The sequence below is a fragment of the Brienomyrus brachyistius genome, chromosome 12 (assembly GCF_023856365.1).
Source record: "Brienomyrus brachyistius isolate T26 chromosome 12, BBRACH_0.4, whole genome shotgun sequence".
NCBI lineage: Eukaryota > Metazoa > Chordata > Actinopteri > Osteoglossiformes > Mormyridae > Brienomyrus > Brienomyrus brachyistius.
In genome coordinates this window covers 22988355-23002388 of record NC_064544.1, presented here as the reverse complement: position 1 = coordinate 23002388, position 14034 = coordinate 22988355, and the positions used below count along the sequence as shown (strand labels likewise).

At 45.5% G+C, this 14034-nt stretch overlaps 1 protein-coding gene across 3 annotated transcripts; it reads left to right on the top strand.

Moving 5' to 3' along the window:
- The first annotated feature begins 1487 nt into the window (after positions 1-1487).
- zbtb49 (zinc finger and BTB domain containing 49) lies at positions 1488-5961 on the top strand. 3 transcript variants are annotated; one of them, XM_048971757.1, is made up of 8 exons: positions 1488-1563; positions 2354-2547; positions 2720-3810; positions 3929-3975; positions 4065-4138; positions 4248-4330; positions 4839-5000; positions 5158-5961. In XM_048971757.1, exons 2-8 carry the CDS (start codon positions 2396-2398, stop codon positions 5805-5807), a joined length of 2259 nt encoding a protein of 752 aa, XP_048827714.1. In that variant the 5' UTR covers positions 1488-1563; positions 2354-2395; the 3' UTR covers positions 5808-5961. The 3 variants fall into 3 exon arrangements, with proteins under 3 accessions (XP_048827714.1, XP_048827713.1, XP_048827715.1); XM_048971756.1 differs by lacking the exon at positions 1488-1563 and adding an exon at positions 1573-1787; XM_048971758.1 differs by lacking the exon at positions 1488-1563 and adding an exon at positions 1797-2098.
- Positions 5962-14034: the final 8073 nt, after the last annotated feature.

The following is a 14034-nucleotide window of genomic DNA, read 5'->3' as shown; positions in this document are numbered from 1 at the left end:
ATAACATTACAGTAAGCAGCAGACAGCAGACAGATGGGCCAGTGGATGGAGATCCTCTTCACGCACCATCAAGGTGGTGGAGGAGAGATGACGTAGGCTGCAATTATCAGTGATGACTTATCAGACCTTTCTGACTTCTTCGAACACTGACACAAGAAGTCAGCAGCTTTCTAAAAGGTTATGATATTCCTGCAGGACAATGTCCCTCCCCATGCGTCAAAATATTTCATAGATTGGCCTAGAAATGCTTGAAACGTCATTGAATTATGACCTGCCCCCCCTTCATCGCCTGACTGAGTGTTAGATTTACCAAGGTAGCACACAGTACCTTTCTCAGGGCAATGTCTGGGGGGCGGTCCCAGCTGCCTCAGCTAATATAGGACAGGATCAAATCAAAAACCTGATGGGTTCAGTGGGCAACAGGCTCATGATGGTCATTGGCTATACTGGACATTAAACTTGATGAAGTGGGCTGCATAGATCGAACGACTGAAAGCTTGTTATTCCTCATATATACACTTAATAACAAGAAATTGTTTCTTATTATTATGTCTGTTGATGATGAATAGAGAAAATGCACTTAGTTTCTAATTGCCTAATCATTCAGCACACTGATAATTAAGTGTTTTTCTTTTATTTTTGTTTGCGAAAGTCAAATGTCACATTTTCTCTATAAATAAATTTACTTTGTGTACAATAAAACTTCTGAATTCCTTTTTATAAGTCTGCCCAACTTTTAAAAATTATCTCCAGGAATAATACTTTGCGGGGGCAGCATGTCCTCACACCTCTGGGATTACATGTGTGTGGAGTTTGCATGTTCTCCCCATGTCATCATGGGGTTTTCTCCGGGTACTCCAGTTTCCTCCCACAGTCCAAAAACATGCTGAGGCTAATTGGAGTTGCTAAATTGCCCGGAGGTGTGCGTATGAGAGTGAATGGTGTGTGAGTGTGCCCTGCGATGGGGTGGCCCCCCATCCTGGGTTGTTCTCTGCCTCGTGCCCATTGCTTCCGGGATAGGCTCCGGGCCCCCAGGATCTGACTCAGTAGGGTAAGTGGTTTGGAGGATGGATGGATGGAATAATACTTTGCCTAATGATTCTGCACACAGTGTATTATAGAATGAGGAAATAAAGCACAAGATTTAAGTATTTATAAGTGTACAGGCTAAAATGTATTAATGGATCCTATGCAATGTGTATACAAGTTTTGCTCAAACTGATCATCTTAATGATTCTATAACTACAACAGTTTACTACTGATTTTAACGATAAATATTTGTGTTCCTTATCCCTAAAACTATAACTAACTAATAGATCACCGGTGAATTTTCTACCATTTTTAAAAAAAAATGTTATTTGTTTTTTAACCAGTCATATTTACAGTTATATTTAATACACCGGGCACGTGTCGATATATTCAGAAATATTTTGCCCTCATATATATAAGGTAAGGAATACTTTTCAACGGTAGATGACGCTGTTCACAACACTATCGTCAACTATACCGGAAGTGACATAAGCGTTGGCGAATATTTGGTGACTGATCATCCACATAAAACTGGTGAGATCGTATATTAGTAGACAACTACTTGAAATACTCATTACATTGACTGTTTCTGTATGTTTATGGCAGTTATACATTTCGCCGTCTTTTAAACGCGTCGTATCCGGGAGCACTTTGTAAATCACCTAGTGTCGTTAGGTAGTGATCTTCCTAGATCATATGATCCTACTGGATGCTGAGTCCAATTTTGTCCTGGCTGGTCTCTGCATGGGAGCCCGAAGGTGCCCGCTGGCTTCTGATGACAGATGCACGTTTTCCCACATTGACTTCCCGCTTTGAACAGGATCGCACAATGGCTGTTTTCTTAATGAGGTTATATGCAGCTTATTTATGTCGCATAGCTGCTGAAATTATTTACAACGTACCTGGGTGTATCATCTCGCCAGTGCATGACACATTTGGCTGGTTTTACTGTCGTTTCAGTAGTTCAGGCACCTATGCTTGTATGAGTCCCGGGTGAGGGATTAGTGCTTCGCGTGAATATTTTGATCACAACGCAAATTAAGTGTAAGAGAAGCCTCTCTGAGTGAAGGTATTTATCTCTGGAGGTCCGGGCAGTCTTTACCACGTGTTTACGCATCCAGCTGTGGCCTTTTAGGATTTAAATACTCAGCGCAATACATGTGACAGATTATGGAAAAAAATCCCCTTACAGTACATTACTTTTTATTGAAGTTAGGAACATTCTATTTGTATTTAATAGTATTAATAGTTAGCCTATCAAAAAAGAACTGAGCTATCTTTATTAAATGAACTCTAATTAAGCTTATCTCCTGTACTTCCCCAGCCGCGATGTTCCTAAATCCCCGCCATCTGCCGTGAGCAGGTCATGGACTCCGTGTCCAGTCACAGCTCATACCTCCTCCAGCAGCTGCAGGAGCAGCGTATCCAGGGCCTGCTGTGTGACTGCATGCTGGTGGTGAAAGGCGTGTGTTTCAAGGCCCACAAGAATGTCCTGGCTGCCTTCAGTTCCTACTTCAGGTGGGAGATGAGTGTGCTCCCAGTGTGTTACAATTTGTTTGTTAGATTCACTTGTTGCTGTGGAGATCATTAGCAAGTGGATGCTCTCTTTAATACTCTCATACTTGTGACTTGGCAGATGTTCAGACTGGTCAGGCACTCTGCAACACCCTGTTTGTGGTCCACCCCACAGGTCCTTGTTCCAGAACTCCCCCGGTCAGAAGAACGATGTTTTCCACCTTGTCATTCAAGATGTGAGTGGTATCGGGCAGATCTTGGACTACATGTACACCTCGCACCTGGAGGTGAACCAGGACAACGTGCAGGCGCTGCTGGACATCGCCCAGTGCCTCCAGGTGCCCAACATCCTGAGCCTGTGTAATGGCTTCTTGAAGCCATGTGTTCCTGCCAGCGAGCCGTCCTTCACGTTACCGGGCACGCTGACCTCTGACCCCGAATGCGTGCTGACGTCGGGCATACCCCCAGACGGTGACCCCCATGGCCCAACCTCTGAGGTTCTCCACAAGCTGTCCTGCAGCAACCCGGACCTGGAGCTCCCCCGGAGGCTGCCTACCTTTGAGGCCCCTGGGGGCACATCCTGCACTCCAGAGAAGCAGCTAAATCACAGGTACAAGCTACGCAACCTTTACAGTAAGCAGTACTTCAAACAGAGCACCTCCCTGAGTGGGAACTCGACACTGGCCTCCAGCCCCCTGGTTGTGGTGGAGGAACCCTTCCCTCCAACCATTACAGAGGCTGGAGCTCCTCCAGATGTTGGCGCATGTCCGGGGGCTGATCAGGCTTCGGCTCCGGCTCCGGCCATCCTGGCTGATGTGGAATTTGCGACCCCCTGCAAGGAAACTTCAGCCAGGCAGGCAAGTCCAGCGGGGAAAGGGTCTCCGGTGAGCAGGCAGCTCCGGCCCAAGAAGACCGTCTACCTGAAGAAATACAACTACTTGAGGTCTCAGAAGGCCCTGGAAGACATGGCGGGGGGTGATGACGACATCCCGGGGACTTGTCACGCAGAGACCAGCCATGGGGAGACTCCAGGCAGCCCAGCAAACCCCTCTGTCACTGGCGAGGCAGTGGAGGCAGAGCCAGAGCCTGAGCTTGCAGCAGGTATCCAAGCCCCTAGTCCCCCATCAGCTAATCCAGAGGAGGCTCACCAGAAGACCTCCAGCGATGCAGTACAGCAGACTCAGGTGAAGCAGTACTGCTGTGAGATGTGTGGCAAAACCTTCAAGCACCCCAGTAACCTGGAGCTCCACAAACGCTCACACACAGGTACGTCGTGTCCAATCCCCATCGCGTGCACTGCTCACAAGGAGGCGCCAGAGCTCTGCATGTGTCCCTCACTCTCATGCTCCACCTCTGTGTGTTTCCTTTTCTCTGCTTCTGACAGGTGAGAAGCCTTTCCAGTGCAACATTTGTGGAAAGAACTTCTCTCAGGTATTCACTGCCAGCTTTTACTTTCATTGCATCGCTCGGTCTCACTTTTGTGGAAAAAATGGTGATAATTTGAGCTTATTTTTGAACAGGCTGGAAATCTGCAGACCCATCTGCGTCGACATTCGGGGGAGAAGCCGTACATCTGTGAGATCTGTGGGAAAAGGTAAATGTCCCAATGTGCACATGGATCTGTCATTCATAGAACATGGCATTTCTCTCCTCCTGGGGGGAGTGACAGGGCTGTTTACTAACACTGCCCCCCCCCCCCCAAGTTTTGCGGCCTCTGGGGATGTTCAGCGCCACATTGCGATCCACACTGGAGAAAGGCCTCACTTGTGTGATATCTGCGGGCGAGGTGAGCTCAGTTTGCTTGGAGATACTCGCTGGAGGACAGAAACCCAGTGGATAGGGGTGTGTGTGTGCTGCATTGACTGTTAAACTTTTAAAAGTGCCGGTAGGTTTGTTTGCCCTGGTTTGCCTTGTACTCCACAAATACCAAAACCTTTTAGTCTGCCATCTATCATATGTCACATACTGCAGTGGAATACTCTTCACTTTACTTACCTTACTGTGGTAAATCGCAAGGCAGCAAGGTAAGAATATCTGCTCCGCTCAAGAGAGACACTGAGCACGGTGCTGTCTCCTGTACAGTTTTCTGTTGAGATTAGTGCATTACTGGAGAATATTAGCTTTTAATTTGTAAGATGATTTTGCTATTTAAAAGCCAGGTGGCCTTTCAATCTAAAACAGAAGAAAGACTTGAAATGATTAATCAGAAGAGGGCAGATTTAGGATGCCTATACTGGTCATAACCGCTTCTGAGCATCACAGCTAACAATCCCCCCCCCACACACACACACCAGGCTTCAGCAACTTCAGTAACCTGAAAGAGCACAAGAAGACCCACACAACCGACAAGGTGTTCACGTGCGACCAGTGTGGCAAGTCTTTCAATATGCAGAGGAAACTACTGAAGCACCGGGTGCGGCACTCCGGGGAGAGACCCTACAGCTGCCAGACTTGTGGTGAGCCCTGAATCCAGCCCGAAATTCACAGTCAGACCTCAGCATGACTGGTCCTCCTGACCACCAGGGGGTGTAGAGAAAAACTTGCAGATGAAGATGCATATGGGAATTGTTTTTTTGCAGATGATCTTCAGTTGATTGCCCGTGTTTTTTTCAGGTAAGAGCTTTGCTGGGTCAGGTGACCTACGGAGGCATGTATGGACGCACACAGGAGAGAGACCATACACCTGCGACACCTGTGGGAAGTGCTTCACCCGCTCCGCTGTGCTCAGGCGTCACCGTGGCACACACTGCCGGACCGGGGCCCAGAGCCCGGCTGGAGATGAATCAGAGCCAGATAAGGGCAAGGGCGCACAGGATACGGAGCCATTCTCTGGCCTGCTGCCCCCTGGGCCTGACAAGCCACCTCCCCCTCACAGCAATGCCCCACCCACTGTTACCCTCAGTCCCTCCTCCTCGACATCCTTCTCAGAGCTGCGGTCTATGGGTCCTCACCACCTGATCCCCTGTCAGCAGGAGATGTGCACCCAACCGGACCCGATGAAAATCCATAAAGCTCACCTCCATCACGACTCCTTCAACTACGCTGAGGAGAACAGCCAGGCAGGGGAGGAGACCCTTCAGGGACCAGGGGTCTCCATGATGCGTCCTACAATGTCGGTATTGGACAATCACTGTGGGCACCCACTAGGCAACCGGTCCAACAGCACCCCCTATAGGAACAATGAGGGACCATTCTTCTCCAGCGTTACACTTTGGGGTCTGGCCATGAAGACCCTGCAGAATGACAATGACATGGAACAGTGATCCCTGTCAGATCCCATAGACACAAATTTGCACCATTTATAAGGCTTATTTTTATATGTGAATTTCATCATAGAGAGAAAATTGCTTTTTTTTTTTTGGATGACATAAATATGTAAATAGAGATTTATTAGTCACACTTGTGGAAATAAATTATCAGCATATAAAAATTGTTTGCAATCTTATATTTGAGTTATTTTTATTGATCAAAACTGCAAGTGAAAAATGCATGTTAGATTGAAAAGAATTGGATAGATGCATATAGGAGGTAGAAAAAATTACAAACAGCACAAGACCTGGATGGCTGAAAACTTTGTATCATTTTACACTCAGAAAACTGAGGTTCTGTAGTTTGGTGGCAAGTCCATGGATAGAAATGTCATAATCTCCATACTCCAAAGGGCTAAACTTTTCCCTCAGCATCTTAGATACAAGCCTCTAATTCAAATCGCATGTGGATGCAGTATCAAAGGTATTCTTCCTACAACTATGCAGCATCGCCAAACGGTGACGATTTCTTGCTATTCAAGATACCAAAGAATTGATATATGCCTTTATCTACAGTAGGTTAGACCACTGTGATGCTCTGCTATCTGGCAGCACGCACTGCACATTAAATACCTTGCAGCTTATTCAAAATGCAGCACCTCCAATTGTCACCAGGAGCAGGAAGTAAGAACACATATCCCCTGTTTTTAGCTCCCTGGCTTCCTGTTAGGTTCAGGACTAACTTCGAAGTTCTCCTACTTCTACAACATATAAAGCTCTCTGTCTACTTAACAGAACTACTTCAAGTTTACAAGCCGCATTGTCCACTCAGATCACAGAATGCAGGGTCCTTCGTCGTCCCACATATAAAGTGACAGTGGGCAGTGATGCATTCTACTACAGGGCTCCTGTATTGTGTTATGGTTTATCAACCGGATGCCGATTCGGTCTCAGTCTTTAAATCTCCACCTGAAGACCTATTACTTGAGTTTATCTTACCTGCAACCTAACATATCACACCGTAACTATGGCTTCTGGTGCTTCTGTACATGCCATTTTTATCTATTATGCTTGTCCACCAATGTGCCAATGTACGTTCTGTCCATCCATGCTCTCTGCCTTACCACACGTCTGGATGGTGCCTGGGGTGTGCACCATTTGAGCTGGAGTCCTGGCTCAGCCCCATGGAGGGATGAACTGTAAGATTATGCATGCACCCTTTAATCTGCCACCCCACACGAGCCGGCATTGAGAATAGACTCATTCATGAATTTTGGCTGGACCTTAATCACAGTTTACACCTTGCTTTTAGCAAGCAAGTCCACTCTTTTCTGCTTTCAGTAACGTTAGTGCCTGGGGAGGGGGTGGGCAGCCAGTTGACCTCGGACCTCCAGAGGTTTTTTTTCTCCTTATTTGGGAGTTTTTGGTTCCTCTCCTCCGTTGTCATCTAGCTTTCTTTTTTTTATTTTCTTTGTCTTTCCTTTTCCCTGTTCTGTATTACTCTCTCTTATTGACGTTGTAATGTATCACAACACACCCGTGTAAAGCGCCTTAGGGTGACTGAGTTGTCAAAGATGCTAAATTGAAATTGAGATGAACGTGAAAAACTGAAAGTAAATGTGCAAAGCAAATGAATAAGCACAATACACTAAGAAGATTTTAAAACATCTTTGTTTTAAAGATTTTGAACACAATATAACTGCTGAGTGGTGGTGTGCAAGACAGGGAAGCAGGCGTAGGTCTGGGGAATAAGGGAGTTAATGGTGAATGGAAGCGGGGACATGAAACACGCAACGCACTGCAACACTGCACAGTAAGATTTCAATGACGGATCTAGGGAGACAGACTGAACGCGGACGTAAATACATAGGACACATCGAAGTAACAGGAAACAGCTGGCCACAATTGGGATTGCACACGTGGTAAATGAGGGGGCGTGGCACACAGGAGGATCAGACGAGCAGGGTATCACAATAACAGTGTTCATGCACTATATGGACAAAAGTATTGAGACACACCTCTTAATCATTCCATGATTTCCAGTGTTTCATTCAGATCCATTGCCACAGGTGTATAAAATCAAGTACCTAGTCATACAATCAGTTTTACAAACATTTGTGAAAGAATGGGTCATTCTGAAGAGCTCAGTGAATTCAAGGGTGTTTCTGTCATAACCTTCAAAATAAGTCAGTTTGTGAAATTTCTTCCCTGCTAGATCTTTCATGGACAGCTGTAAGTGGTATTACTGCAAAATGGAAGTGTTGAGGAACAACAGAAACTTAGTCACAAATTGTCAGACCACATAAAGTAACAGAGCAGGGTTGCCGAGTTCTGAGGCACATAGTGCATAAAAATCACCACTGTTGACTCAGTAGCTGCAGAATTCCAAACTTCCTAATCCCAGCACATAAACTGTGTACTGGGAACTTCATGCATCACCAACACAATGGCAAGCATCAGATGCAGTGGCGTAAAGCACGCCGCCATTGGACTCTAAAGCAGTGGAAACATGTTCCGTGGATGAATAGCACATCTCTGTCTGGCAGTCTGATGGGCGAGTCTGGGTTTGGCAGTTGCCAGGAGAACGGTACTTGCCTGACTGCGCTGTGCCAAGTGTAAAGTTTGGTGAAGGGGGGATTATGCTGTGGGGTTGTTTTTCAGGGTTTGGGCTGGGCCCCTTAGTTCCAGCAAAGAGAACTCTTACTGCTTCAGCATACCAAGACATTTTGGACAATTCTATGATTCCAACTTTGTGGGAACAGTTTGGGGAAGGTCCTTTTCTGTTCCATAAAGAGATGGTTGGGTGAGTTTGATGTGGAAGAAATCCTCCGGATGGACTAGAATCGAGATTGTAAGCCAGGTCTTCACCTCCAACATCAATGCCTGACCACACAGATGTTCTTCTTGAAGAATGGGCAAAAATTCCCACAGACACACTCCAAACGCCTGTGGAAAGCCTTCCCAGAGATGTGGCAGCTGTTGTAGCTGTAAAGAGGGTGGGGGGTGGGATAGAGGGGCAACTCCATATTCATGCCTATGTATTTAGAATGGAGTGTCATAAAAGTATAGTTGTAACAGCCAGATGTTCCAATACTTTTGTCCATATAGTGTACATGTGATGCAATGTTTTTGCATGTTTTGCAGGTCAAACACCAAAAGCTTACTCAGAGATGCACATGAGTGACTGGTGTCAGATTACAAGAGTATTGTGTAGTTAATGGTTATGTCAAAGGGACAGTATGTGTAGCAGGTCAGTGAGCATCGTTGCTTCCCCAAAAGCTAGTGATAAAACTGAAAAAAAAAAAACATTGAATACAGACATGGATGTTCATCAGTAATTATCGGAAGACAATTAACGGGACAGGCTCCTCGTTTCAACTGTATATTCGGATTTCCCCTAGTAAATAATGCAGTTAGATGGAATTATAAAATTTACAGGAGATATTACATGCTTAGCAAGACAGCATAGTGTAACGGTCAATGCGGGACAGTTGGCACGTATTGCAGCAAGTATTACAGTGTAAGCTACGGGACGTAGCTTATTACACTGTAACACTTGCTGCAATACGTGTCTAGAGGGCGCTGTTACTCTCCCAGTAAAATGTGTGCAATACATACATGCCCCAAAATTCAGTTGCATCTATTTTTAGATTTTACTATACATTGTACAACCCCTGGCAAAAAAAATGGAATCACTATTCTTGGATAATGTTCAGTCAGTTGTTTTACTTTGTAAATAACAATTCACAGATATGACACAAAACTACTTAACCTAACAGCTGATCATTCTGGCTTTGTAAAACATACCTCCAAAAAAATATGTTGTTGTAATTAATGGCACATTTTTTTTCAAATCAATTAGAGGAAAAAATTATGGAATCAAGAATAAAAAAATACACAATTTGTGCTCCTCTATGACAGCTTGAATTCTTTGAGACATGGACTAATGAAAAACAATATTCTTCTTGAATCAGGTTGCAACATTCTCATATAGCAGTTGACAGATCAGCTTAGCAGGATGGAGTCTTGTCATATGCAGTGATCCCCCGCTATGTCGCAGATTTTTCCAGGTCTCATATCACAGTTCTCGTGTGTGTATATATATATATACCATGGTTAATGACCATGATTATTCTAGGGTTTAACTGTAGCATGATAAAGCCATAGTCATGGTTTCCATAGTTACCCAAAAGACCATGAAAAATGGCAAACCACTGTAAACCATGGTTATTTAATCATAGTAAATTCATGGTTAATTTTTGTAAGGGAAGTTCTACTGCAGCTTCAGGTAATTAGTGAACTATCTGTTTTAGTTATTGTTCGGGGATATTTTTATAAAAACTGCAATAAATTGATATTGTAGTTGTAACACAAGAACAGCAGCTTGTGTGACACTTGCTTCAATTGACAAATCTTCCTCGTGTCACAGTGACACAGCACAAGTGACACCCGTCACCCTTGCTCAGAAGGGGGTCTTGTCTCTTCAAAAAGTGCCACAGGGCAGTGACCTCGTTCATTGTCAAAGAGATGGTGTCCTTCTCCACTGTGGAGTCCACAAGCTTTAGGTAACTTATCATATGGCCTATTGTAAATGAAGGTTTATGTGTATGATTATTATGGTGATGAAAAGAAGATAAGCAATGTTATTATTTATATACTGTCTTTTTATGATGATAAGGAAATGATAGGGACCCTGAACCCAAAATACCACCCCTCATCCAGAGATCTTCTCTCAAACACCTTCATACCAACTTGGTATGACATGGCAAAAGAAAAGAGGGAACTCCAAGCTGTTGACCATGTCGCAGTGACTGCAGATGGATGGAGTGGTCTGGCCCGAGACCACTGCCTGACAGTCACTGTGCATTACATGTGCATGTGGAGGCCAAGCTCAGGGAAAAAGTGCTTCATACACGCACAGTTTATATCTCACAGACAGGGCCAGCAATAGCTGAAGAGATAGATACCATTTTTGAAGATTTTGGGGCGAAGTCAAAAGTGGTAGGAATTACTGTTGACAATGCAGCAAACATGGATGTAGCACTGAAGTGGATGCAAATCATGAAGATGGGGTGTTTTGCACACATGCTTAATGTAGCTGCTCAAAAGCTATACAGTCTGAAAACCGTAGCCAGCTGGTCTGATGGATAAGATCCATTGTGGTGTGGAATATAATTAATTTTTCTGTTTGCAAAAAAAAAACTTTCAGCTCATAAGGAGCTCTTCAAAGATGAAGATCAGGCCCTCTTGAAGGCTGTAGATACAGAGTGCAGTGGGCCGTCAATCACTGAAAAGGCCCAGAAGTCCCCTACCTTTTTTGTGCCATGAACCATCCATCCATCCATCCATCCATCCCTCCATTTTCCAAACCGCTTATCCTACTGGGTCGCGGGTGGTCCGGAGCCTATCCCGGAAGCAATGGGCATATCCGTTATATCCAGAGTTGCTGTATGGCCAGAACACAACTACAGGACACCATTTACTCATGCCACACCCCAGCAGACACACTTGTGGTATAGATTATTATATTGCACAAGTAGTAATCCAACTTCACCTGACCAGATGCGTGACTATTAATAATTAGACAGGGGGGCATTCTGTGGCAAGGTCGCTTCCTATAAAATGCCCGCCCAGCTCGAATCTTTTCCTAATGGCCCAGCCCAAAATAATTTCTCTAGCAGAAGTAAGGGACAAATATGAGTATCTGGTGCAAGTTTGATGCATGTGTGATTTTCCCAGCCAGGGTTAGGCAGGGGGCGGCATGGTGGTGCAGTGGTTAGCACTGTTGCCTCACACCTCTGGGACCCGGGTTCGAGTCTCCGCCTGGGTTACATGTGTGTGGAGTTTGCATGTTCTCCCAATGTCATCATGGGGTTTCCTCTGGGTACTCCGGTTTCCCCCCACAGTCCAAAAACATGCTGAGGCTAATTGGAGTTGCTAAATTCTCCATAGGTGTGTATGTATGAGTGTATGATGTGTGAGTGTGCCCTGCAATGGGCTAGCCCTCCATCCTGGCTTGTTCTCTGCCTCATGCCCATTGCTTCCGGGATAGGCTCTGGACGCCCCGCGACCCAGTAGGATAAGCGGATTGGAAAATGAATGGATGGAGTTAGACAAGGGCAGCATTCTGTGGCTGGGTCGCCTGCTCTAAAATGCCCCCCCAGCTAGAATCTTTTCCCAATGGCCCAGCCCAAAGTAATTTATACAGCAGAAGTAAGGGGCAAATATGAGTATCTGGTGCAAGTTTGGTGCATGTGGGATTTTCCCAGCCAGAGTTAGACAGGGGGGGGCATTCCGTGGCTAAGTCGCCTGCTCTAAAATGCCCCCCCCAGCTAGAATCTTTTCCTAATGGCCCAGCCCAAAGTAATTTATATAGCATAAGTAAGGGTCAAATTTGAGTAACTGGTGCAAGTTTGGTGCATGTAGCATTTTCCTAGCCAGAGTTAGACGGGGGGGGGGGGGGGGGCATTCTGTGGCAGGGTGGCCCGGTCTAAAATGACCCCCCCCCAGGCTAGAAACTGTTGCTTATGGCCCAACCCAAAGTAATTTATACAGCACAAATAAGGGGTATATATGAGTATCTGGTGCAAGTTTGGTGCATGTAGCATTTTCCTAGCCAGAATTAGATAAGGGGGGCATTCTGTAGCAGAGTGATTTGTTATAAAATGCCCCTCGATCTAGAATCTTTTCCTTATGGCCCAGCCCAAAGTAATTTCTCCATCATAAATAAGGGACAAATATCAGTGACTTGTGCAAGTTTGGAGCATGTGGGATTTTCAGCGCAACTAAGGGGTAAATATGAGTATGTGGTGCAAGTTTGGTGCATGTAGCATTTTCCTAGCCAGAGTTAAACAGGGGGGTCATTTTGTGGCAGGGTGTCCTGCTCAAAGATGCTCCCCCAGTTAGAATTTTTTCCTTATGGTCCAGCTCAAAGTAAATTCTCCACCACAAATAAGGGATAAATATGAGTATCTGGTGCAAGTTTGGTGCATGTAGCATTTTCCTAGCCAGAGTTAGACAGGGGGGGCATTCCTTGGCTGGGTCGCCTGCTCTAAAATGCTCCCCCAGCTCGAATCTTTTCCCAATGGCCCAGCCCAAAGTAATTTCTCTAGCAGAAGTAAGGGGCAAACATGAGTATCTGGTGCAAGTTTGGTGCATGTGGGATTTTCCCAGCCAGAGTTAGACAGGGGGGGCATTCCGTGGGTTGGTCGCCAGCTCTAAAATGCCCGCCCAGCTAGAATCTTTTCCTAATGGCCCAGCCCAAAGTAATTTATATAGCATAAGTAAGGGTCAAATTTGAGTAACTGCTGCAAGTTTGGTGCATGTAGCATTTTCCTATCCAGAGTTAGACAGGAGGGCATTCTGTGGTAGGGTGGTATGCTATAAGATGCCCCCCCCCCTCCCAGCTGGAATATTTACCTTATGTCCCAGCCCAAAGTGATTTAGAAAGCACAAATAAGGGACAAATTTGAGTAACTGGTGGAAGTTTGGCGCATGTGGGCTTTTCCCAGCCAGAGTTAGACGGGGGACATTCTGTGGCAGGGTGGCCTGCTCTAAGATGCCCACCCAGTTAGAATTTTTTCCTGAAGTCCCAGCCCAAAGTAATTTATACAGCACAAATAAGGGGTAAATATGAGTAAGTGGTGCAAGTTTGATGTATGTGGGATTTTCCCAGTCAGAGTTAAACAGGGGGGTCATTTTCTCACAGGGTGCCCTGCTCTAAGATGCCCCCCAGCTAGAATCTTTTCCTTATGTTCCAGCCCAAAGTAATTTCTACAGCACAAACAAGGGGTAAATATGAGTAACTAGTGCAAGTTTCGTCTATGTAGCATTTTCCTAGCCAGAGTTAGACGGGGGAGGCATTCTTTGGCAAGGTGGCTTGCTATAAAATGCCTCCCCCCTAGCTAAAATCTTTTCCTTATGTCCCAGCCCAAAGTAATTTATACAATACAAATAAGGGACAAATTTGAGTAACTGGTGCAAGTTTGGTGCATGTGGGATTTTCGCAGCCAGAGTTAGACAGGGGGGCATTCTGTGGTAGGGTGGTATGCTATAAGATGCCCCCCCCCTCCCAGCTGGAATATTTACCTTATGTCCCAGCCCAAAGTGATTTAGAAAGCACAAATAAGGGACAAATTTGAGTAACTGGTGGAAGTTTGGTGCATGTGGGATTTTCGCAGCCAGAGTTAGACAGGGGGACATTCTGTGGCAGGGTGGCCTGCTCTAAGATGCCCACCCAGTT